The 10,101-nt window shown below is 36.6% G+C and overlaps 1 protein-coding gene across 3 annotated transcripts; it reads left to right on the forward strand.

Moving 5' to 3' along the window:
- Window positions 1–413: 413 nt before the first annotated feature.
- Window positions 414–6,526, forward strand: LOC129285772 (trihelix transcription factor ENAP1-like). Of its 3 annotated transcripts, none has more exons than XM_054921644.1 (2): window positions 414–1,722; window positions 5,330–5,721. In XM_054921644.1, the coding sequence occupies exons 1-2, from the start codon at window positions 873–875 to the stop codon at window positions 5,365–5,367; spliced, it is 888 nt and encodes a 295-aa protein (XP_054777619.1). In that variant the 5' UTR covers window positions 414–872; the 3' UTR covers window positions 5,368–5,721. The 3 variants fall into 3 exon arrangements, with proteins under 3 accessions (XP_054777619.1, XP_054777620.1, XP_054777621.1); XM_054921645.1 differs by lacking the exon at window positions 5,330–5,721 and adding an exon at window positions 3,543–5,322; XM_054921646.1 differs by lacking the exon at window positions 5,330–5,721 and adding an exon at window positions 6,216–6,526 and having other exon boundaries at window positions 430–1,722.
- Window positions 6,527–10,101: the final 3,575 nt, after the last annotated feature.

Below are 10,101 nucleotides of genomic sequence, written 5' to 3' on the forward strand. Positions count from 1 at the left end.
TAATTCATGGTAAACCCTTAAATGCAATCTAATTAAGAATTTAGTAAATTTCAGGGTTGATTTGAAAAAAATATTTAATTTAAATTAACTACGTTTTCCAATTAACCAAATTTCTCTCAATTTCCATCAATAAATCATTTTCTGATCCTCAATTAAATACGTCTTTGGTGTGATATAATTGTTATTTCAAGGTAAAAAAAATCATATAAATTGTTATTTTCTGGTACAAAAGATCGAAAAGATACTTTTACCATAAAAATATTTGAAAAGATTAGCCAATTAATGACTTTGTCACGCACAAGAGATTAATGACGCCTCCGGAACGCTAATCCGTTAGACCTACTCTCTCTCTCTCTCTGTCTCTCCCCTCAACGAACGGAAACGATGATCGAGCCTGCACGCCACCCTCCACTGTTAAAACTTAAAATTAATTTTTTTTAATGAGAAATCAAATTTCTACAAGTTTTTGGGTTATACTTTTTGGTCATTTTTTCTGTTTTAATTTCAAAAAAATTATCCTTTTTGGACTTTGAGTGTAGTGCCGATCAAGCCGAGCCGATCCCATCCCATCCGATGACGCCAGCCACTCACGCCCTATGGGATTCCCCCCAACTACACGCGCCCTTCCCCGGCGACCTCATCGGCTCGACCGTACCGAATTATCTTTCGCCTTCTCACCCACCCTTCTCTTTCGCCTTTCTCTCTCTTTCCTATCTCGCTCCCTCTCTCTCTCATGCGTCCGGCACGCCTTTCTTCATCGACGCTTATCTCTCTCTGCCTTTCTCTCTCTGTTCTCTAACCCCCCCTTTTTTATTCAGTTCACCGATCCTTGATCTGTTCCTGCGGTTGATTTCTGTTCCCTGACGTTGTTGATGGCGGATTTACAAGATGGGCTCACGCCGCCGGCGACCAATCACCGGCCGATGCCGGTCCGGGAAGATTGTTGGAGCGAGGAGGCTACTTCCACCCTCGTGGACGCCTGGGGCCGGCGATTCCTGGAGCTGAACAAAGGGAATCTTCGGCAGAAGGACTGGCAGGACGTGGCGGATGCCGTGAACGCTCTACATGGTCTTACGAAGAAAACCCACCGTACTGATGTCCAGTGTAAGAATCGCATCGATACTATTAAGAAGAAGTATAAGGTTGAGAAGGCTAGGGTTGTGAGCTCCAATGGGAATGTTTCCTCCTCTTGGCCGTTTTTTGAACGGTTGGATGCTTTGATTGGGTCCAATTATAATTCGAAAAAGTCGTCCCCGTCGCCACCGGTGGCTCTCCCGTTGCCGTATCGTAAGACCCAGTCCCCGCCGGTGACTGCTGTGCCAGCATCTGTGGCACTGCCGCAGAAGCGGTCAGCTGTGCCGGCTTTAGATGATGGGTATTTTAGGAGGAATTATTCAGCTATGGCAGCAGCGGCAGCTGCAGCAGAGGTTGATGAGGATGAGGACGAAGTGGAGGAGGAGGATGAGGAAGATGACGAGAGGGGAAGTGAGGTTGAGGAGGGGGAGAGGGAAAGGGAAGGGATGAGGAGGTTGGCGAAGGCGATAGAAAGGTTTGGAGAGATGTATGAGAGAGTGGAGAGAGAAAAACTGAGGCAGATGGTGGATTTGGAAAAACAGAGGATGCAGTTCGCTAAAGATCTCGAAGTTCAGAGGATGCAGATGTTTATGGACACGCAGGTTCAGCTGGAGAGGATAAAGCGTGGCAAGAGATCTGGGTCTAACGGTGAGATATAATTTCGGATTGTTTTGTTTATGCTTGATGCTTGATCTTTTGTTTGACGTTAGAGTATGCTTTTTAGTATTGTTTTTTAAATCTAACGGAAGATGTTGTGTGTGTCTTTTAAACAATAGGATGTTAGGTCGCCAGGGTTTTCCCAATTAGATTGTTTGTTAGATGGAGATTTTTTATGTTAGATCATGGACTTCAGAAAATAATAATAAATGTCATGGAATGGTTGTTTCGTTCTCCATCTATTTATCCAAGCAAGCAATGAGCTTTATTACCTTTTGATGGAGATTTCGTCATAGTTTATCATCATATTTATCTGAGAACTTTATTTCAATTAAAAAAAAAAAAAAAAGCCCACTTCTTTAACGTTCAGGTGGCGTGGCATTTGTGTGGCAAGTTTGGTATTTTATGACTCCAAAATGAAGGACATTAGTTTATTTTTACTTCTATTTACGCTAAAGTTCAATGAAGAAATTGCGTCAAGAAGTCTATGAAGTGACTCATTGTTGTATATGAGTCAGAAGCAGGAGGATTGTGAAACTCCCTCGTGTTGCGTTGCTGTTTTTCTTTTATTGTTTGTGTACATGTATTTAATTTTTGATATTCTATCTTATGGTCTGAAGTTACATCTTGTATCAGCTATTTCTATTTTTGGAATGTGGGTGGGTTTAATTTATTACTGACTCTAGGTTGGACTGATGTTTTGAGCTCTAAAATTGTAGTGATTAATCTAAAATTCTCTGAAAGTTCCTAGAAAATATTGCATGAAAACTGTGCCAGTACAATATGTTTGGACAGTTAGCATTAATTAGTCAATCTTGATGTATATGAAGATCAATATCCTACCAAAAGAATAATATACCATCATCTTGCTTCATTCCCTTTTGTTTTTGGGGTTTCCTATCATTGGAACTGATTGATCAGATGGCTGCTATTGTTTTTTGCTTATGTATTGACTTAGATAGCAAGCTTGAATTCTGGGTAATCATCTCATTTTGGATAAACATCTGATACCTGAGTGATGTTATATGTCTAATATAACAAATTGTATTTTATCTGGTACATGTTCTTATTAATAATTTTTTTGACTTACTGTTTGGGTATGCACTTTATGGTATCGTTGGTTTGGTAGATATTCCTTGCATTTGGAGTTCTTTATTCTTGTGCTGAATGTCAGCTTTCTGTGGCTGTTTATACATACTTGCTGTTCGAGGCAGAACCATTTGTGGTATATTATTGCTGCAATCCATTTGCCATGTTGAAGCATTTTCTGAGAGGTTATTCTCATGTTATTGGTAAATTCTTGGGTAAATTCATCTTTTAGTTAATGATAACTCTTAATATTTATTGAGGATATTGAAGTTTGGCAGTGATAAAACCTAAACCTTTGTTCAGATGTTTTTAATGGACTGGGGTGGGTTAGGCCATAACTAATCTAAATTGAATTGAGTCGGACCAAAACATATGGGCGTAAAATTTTCCTAATGACAGTTTCCATAATACTTGAATCCAAGATATTACCGGAGGTGAACGAGTCCCAAACCACTTGAACCTCCTATTGTTGTCATGTTCAAGTATTGTTTTGCCCTTGCTATGCATTGAAGGAAATAATGTATGACGATGAGAATCCCGTTGGAAGTTTTCCACCCTTCTCCGTTGATTACCAGTGTAATAAAAATTTAAGCAATGAGGAGGAGACTACAATCTTTTTTCCTTTGCAAACATCCAAAATTCCAAATATTGGAGGGATAATTCCCACTATATTCCATTTCTGCCCACTTCATTAATAATCACTGCATTTTCATCTTTTTCAGTACTCCCAACCATAGCTTGAGCGACAGAGAGCAGGTTAGTCAAATCGAACAGTATTAATATATGACCACATGCAGGGTAAAGTTTGCAACATCAACTGCTGTGTCCTATACATATGGTCATAGACAACCATACTTGAGTGCGCAACAATGCACACACTGGAGTAAAGTGCAAGTATGGCTTAGTGTAAAAATGAATCCTGATCAAGGAAAATTTTCTTGAGTATATGTGTAAATGTGCATTAGTGCTTGTTTAATCTGGCAACTTAAGTTATATTTTGTTTAAAACGAATCTGACTGAGGAAAATTTTCCTGAGATAATTGAATTGAGTCTGAGCATTTGTACGTATTCTCATTGTGGTTCTAGTTTATGATGTGGTAGGAATTGATTTATAAACTCTTGATTGCCCACCTTGTTGCTGTTGTGCCTTCTTGATGGTCAGTTAAATACTATATTCTACAAATAAAGTATGGATGTAAAATGGGTAGTTTTGAAGGGGGATCCTGATCTAAAAGGAACTATTAGTAAGTTGATTCTCTTCCTGTTGTGACATTGATACATAACAACATTAGATTCGCTTGATTATGGGTACGTAGTCAGAAAATTTGAAGAGTGTGGAGACATTCTTTAATAAGTATCTGATTTAAATTCAAAGTTAGTGAGATGAGTTTACATTGGCTACATTCATATGACTTGAACCCTTGGAATGGTCCTATACAGAGCAACAGAGTGTGGTAAGCTGGTGTTCTTACAGATTCATGGTGCCCATGCCTTTAACTACCTTCGCTTAATTGACCTCGAGTCCATGGTCAAAAAAGATTGACCTCTGGTCACTTAACTACGGAACAACAGTTAATTCCTGTTTTGCCCCATTGTTTTTCATTTCCTGCTTTCCATTTTGTTTAAGGCTTAAATCATCATTCGTCAAACTATTAGTCTCTTAAAGCAATTTGGTGTTAATGGACGTGATTCATGCATTTGGGAACTTGAATCCCATCAATTGGGAAGAGAGAATCTTGGAGATTTATACCTGATTCTTTAGGTTTTCATTGGTTTTATATTGTATTTGGAAAGATTTTGGAACTCTTTATTTCTCTTTATTTGAAGTTACTTTGAAATATAGTTATTTTATTTTATTTTTGAATGTGTTATATTTCATCTGTCTTTTATGCCCGTCATGACTTGGATGAAAAATAGTGTTTGTTCTTGATGTTTAAAATTGGAATCCATATACTGATGCCCATGATATGAAGTTTTGTTATTTTTCTCGTTTTTTTTTTTTTTGTAAGTTTCTGGAATATCCTGCTGCATGTTTTCCTTCTAAACGTTAAATCTTCAGACATACCATGTTTTAGCGACGTTCCTTATGTCAATTTTCTTCTTCCCAAGTTGAGTTCAATTGGGGTTTATGATTTTCTCTTATTAAGCCTTAACGAGGTCACAAACAGCCAGGGAGTTCGAGGATTGAAGTTAAAAGAGAGAAAAAAAAAAAAAATTCTCTGCATCCAGATAAAACGAGGAAATAAAAAATTGATGACAGAAGAAGTTTTTCCATTTGGAATGAGTTTAAATCTCATTCCTTTTATTTTGGCTGGGATTATATGTAACTGTGTTTTTCAACCGTGTTTCTTTTATGTTTTAATCCTAATCTTAAGGAGGGTAAGTTGAGACCTTAAACTGACTTCTATCAGCACAGTATTTCTTGGAGTGTAATGGGAGATACCATCCTTCGATGATGAACATATAATGAAGTTTCCGTTTCTTGTTTGTAATTATGTGTCTTCTCCAGAAGAAAGAAGAAAGAAGATAGTACGGCATCCAGTTTAGATATGGTCAATGCCTTTTTGCATCATACGTGATCGAGACTGGCCACAATATACGTATAAGTTGAAGTTTATTAAGTTGCCTGGCAAGATAATATCCAGAGACACACATAACTGAAGAACTTCCGTTTAGTTAGATGATACAATGTCTATCTGGAGAAGCATTAGCATCAGTTCACCCAAGTGGTGCATTATTTCATCCATTGTAGGCGTTTACAAATTCCTTTGCATGGGGGACACTGTATCTTACGTCCTCTGCTTCTTCTCTCCACTTCAAAGTTGGGATTTTTTTTTTTTTTTTTGAATTGATCACAAGTATCCTCCTATTGAAGGCAATCCTATTCAAGTTTAGTAGGCTCCTTTCCTAGTAATGATTTAAACTTTGATTTTCTATATTGTGAGGGTTTAGCTCATCTCACAAGACTCAACCTCTGTTGGTTGGGAGGTGGGATTTAAGCTCTTAAAAACCATGGTGCTCAATTCACTGTAGATTTCATGTTTTGTCTATCATCCAACTTCTAATGATTGTATTAATTCTTGAGGACAAAATGTTACTAGCTTGCCAACTAAAGTTGGCATGAGTAATAGAGGTTGTTATCACTTAAATAAGTAATTGGGGTTCGAATCTCAACCTTTGTATATGTAGTAATTTAATTGGGAGAGACCTATTCGTTGCTCTCGGATTTTCATGGGAGATATTATTTACTATATGAGGAGCCTGCTTCTTTTGCTAACCCAAAAAAGAAAATGTTACTAGCCTTTACTATCATAGTTGCTTATGCCAATGTGCTGTCTGAAACTATGTTTCAGTTCTTTCAAGCCATCCTTGTGAATTTTTGTTGGTTGCTGCAGATATATACAGTTAGCCAAGACGTTGATGGCTTATGGGTCGGAAGGCTATTCGTCATCCTGATTTGGTTATGAAAAAGTACATATATTATCAGTTGATACTATCATCAGGGAATCTTCAAGCAAGAATTTATGTATTCTTTTAGTTGGCCTTTATTTGTTGTTATCTAGCTTCATTTTTTGTTTTGCTTTCTTTTTTTTTTTTTTTGAGGAACAATCTTGTGATTAGATAGCTCATTATGAACTAATTTAGCTGCTGTACTCGCCTAATCCGGGTTCGGATACAGTATTTCAGTGCATAACCACTTCTCTTATCCCAGAATCTGTCTGACTCTTGACGTAATTATCATCATTTTCTAATAAAATTTGAGTAGAGTAGTAAGAGTCTATGTATGTAACTGCTTCTTGCTGGCAGAGTTCAGACTCAGGCATCAGTCAAAGCATGTTGCGTTTTAGCTTAATTTGTTGTATTGATTTGGGTGGTTGTCATGTCACGGTGTATTTCTGGATTGAATTGAATGGACTTGTTTATTTATATCACTGGCCAAGGCTGGGAAGGAATATTCATACTGGTGAACTGAAGGATTATTTAAATTCAAAATTCAAACTGCTTTCCAGTAAAGAATGTGTAAGTTAAATGAAAAGCCTTGTTCTGTCCCAAAATTAAAGAAGAAAATAAAAGCCTTGTTAATCTTATGTAATGCTTGGGAGAGACTGGCATCACAATTCAGAGTACTTGGAAAGTTCATATAAATTACCCAATAGCAATGTTTTATACTGGCAATGAGATTGCATTTACATTCCAAATTACCCCGTAAGGCCAGAAAAGTGAGTCAAGCCTATCAGATCGGCCCGTATAAATTCAAAGTTAGGTGGGGCTGGGCTAATAACTTAATCCTATTAGTTTAACATTGTGGGTTAATACGGTAGCTTATAAAAAATGAACCTAAATTTAGAAATGGGACCAAAATGCCTCTCTCTTAAGACCAACGAAATTGAAAAACAAAAAGGTTACCTGTTCAATATGTGCATATCAAGCCAAAAGCCTTGTATTCCAATATAAAAGCCTTGCACTCTAATTAGAAGCTTTGCATTCCAAGTTAGAAGCCTTGCACTCATGATAATAAAAATTATAACTTACTTTTTTGGTTTTTAGCATAGTTTATGGCTTTTGGCTTGGAGTGTACGTGTTGAACAGGAAATCTTTTTTTTTTCTTTCAACTTCATTGATTTAAATAGAGAGGCATTTTGGTTATTTATTCAGATTGTTTAATAAATAAAATATTTAATTTGGTTCTTAAATTTAACTTGATCCTTGAGCATAATTTGTTTTTTTTTTAATTACAAGGCCATAGCAAAGCCATGCAGGGGATTATATTCATCTAATCATATGTAAAACCATGAGGTTGGTCTAGCCAATCGGGGGAATATAAAAAATGATAACTTCAAAATTGTCGTGTGTCGATTGGAGGGCTAAGAGATTCACACATCTATTAGCTTCTCTGTAGACATGATTAAAGGTAACAATCCAGTCTCTCACAGTAAGTTCCTTGATCTTTCTGATAACGTCAGATAATAGGTGATTTCCAAACCATGTGCTGTTAATGATTGACAGAGCTTCTATCGAGTTTGTGCGGACATTGACTTTGTTTAATTTCATATTCCAGCAGAGGTTGAGACCTTCAAGAATTCCCATAAGTTCAGTTGAAGTGCTAGATTGATATCCAAGGAATTTCGAGAATCCTTTGATCTAATTTACTTTGTCATCTCTGATGATGCCTCTACAAGCTGCAACTCCATTGATGTTGACTGAGCTGTCAATATCGAGTCTAACCTAATCATGCTCTGGTGGGCTCTATTTGACTTCACTAGCAGTATCATTCCTGTTTAAGTGGAGGGTTTTACATAGGAGCTTTAAGTCGTTATTAATTTGTTGGGTGTTAGAGGAGGTAATGTCATTATCCGTAGTAACATCTTCAGAATATAACTTCTTGCATCTATTCTTTCAGATATTCCAGCAAGCTTTAGCAAAAATTCTCTGCCATGGCGTTCTTCTTGTTTTTAAGCTACCTACTTCAACTTCTGCATTTCAAACTATCCAATCTTGCACATTAAGTGAGAAGAAGGTGCTATGTTTAGTATGGTTAACTACTTTTTTCCAAACCTCTTTAGCTTCTTTACAGTCACGTAGAATATGAATTGAAGAGTCAGGAGAGTTACAACCAAAAGGATAGATACGTTGCCGGCCAGTATTTCCAGTTGTATGCATGAGGTTGAGTTAGAGATGATTTAAGGCATCCTTTCAAAGAAAGTATTTTATTTTTTCATATATAGGCCATTTCTAAATCTTAGTCCATAAGTCAAGTGCTGCTGCTTCTTGTGTGACTCCATAACTTTATAAGTAGATTTAATGGAGAAGTTGCCATCAGAGGAAGGTCTCCAAAAAAAGACATCTTGTTCACCCTGTTGGTTAGGAGGTTGCATAAGAGATATATGTTTGATCACATTAGAGTGGAGATAGTGACTCAATAGATCAAAATTCTATCCTCTTATACTTTTGCAAAAATTAGAGACCCTAACATGTAGAATAAGATCATCATTAAGAAAAGTATGCTTAACAAGAGGGTTAGGGAGCGGAGACCATTTGTCATACCAAAAGGATATTTGATTTTCTTTTCCAATTTTTCAACCTACATGGAGCATGAATTTATCCCAAACTTTGCAAATGCTACTCCAACTATAAGAATAGTTGTCCGGTTTGATAACCATGGGAATTTTGAGTTTATCACATTTGTATTTATCATGCACAATTCAAACCTAGAGACAGTTAGGCTTATTGATTAAGCCCCAACAAAGCTTCATGGTGAAAGCAATGTTTTGATTCTTTAGTTTCTTATGGCCGAGTCCTCCTTCTTTCTTATCCATAGTAATTTTATCCCAAGACAAGAGGTGAGGTTTTTTATGTTCATTAGTCAAATCCCAAAGAAAGTTTTTGGAGATTTTTTCTAGATCTAACGAAATATTATCAGATAAGAGCATAGTCTGCATAATGTAGCTAGGAAGAGCTGAAAGAATGAATTTGATAAGTATAGATTTCCCTGCCATTTTCAGATATCTACTCCTCCAGTTAGCTAAGCGAGAGTTTGTCTAATCAAGAAGAGGGGCAAAAGTGACTTTAGACACCTTTTCATGAATAATAGGAATTCCAAGTATTTTTCAAGATTGCCAGAGAGAGGAATCCTTAATTCACCATTAATTTGTATAGCTCTATTGATATTTACATTTTTTGAACAGAAGAGCTTAGATTTATCAGATTTTATGTTTGGTCTAGAGGCACTGCAGAATTCAAAAAGGCATTGTTGTATGATAACAGCTTGAGTAAGAGAACATTCTGCAAAAAGAAAAAGATCATCAATAAAAAAAATAAGAAATGGGAGGAGCGTTAGTAGTTAATTTAATTGGTCTCCACTCATTTTTTTCAATACTATTGTTAATGTAGTAGCTTAAACGTTCAATACAAAAGACAAAGAGATAAGGAGAAAGAGGGTCCCCTTGATGGATGCCATGGGTAGGTGTGAACTCTTTAGTAGGTTGTTCATTTGAGAGGATCCACATACGAGTTGTAGAGATAGCAGCTTGAATCAAGTTCTTAAAGTGTCTATTTATACCAATGGATTCGAGAGTATCATCAATGAATTCCCAAGGCAATATGTCAAAGGCCGTTTTAAGATCAATCTTAAGAGCCATGAATCTTTTTTTACCCATTTTGTTTCTCATGGTATAGATGACTTCTTGAGTGATAATGATATTGTCATTGTTTTGATGCCCTTGTATAAAATTGCATTGGTTATCACTAATTAGATGGTTCAAATAGGCATGTAGATGATTG

This window comes from Prosopis cineraria, unplaced genomic scaffold (assembly GCF_029017545.1).
Source record: "Prosopis cineraria cultivar Desert tree isolate PC_DT_omini unplaced genomic scaffold, ASM2901754v1 PC11, whole genome shotgun sequence".
Taxonomy (NCBI): domain Eukaryota; kingdom Viridiplantae; phylum Streptophyta; class Magnoliopsida; order Fabales; family Fabaceae; genus Prosopis; species Prosopis cineraria.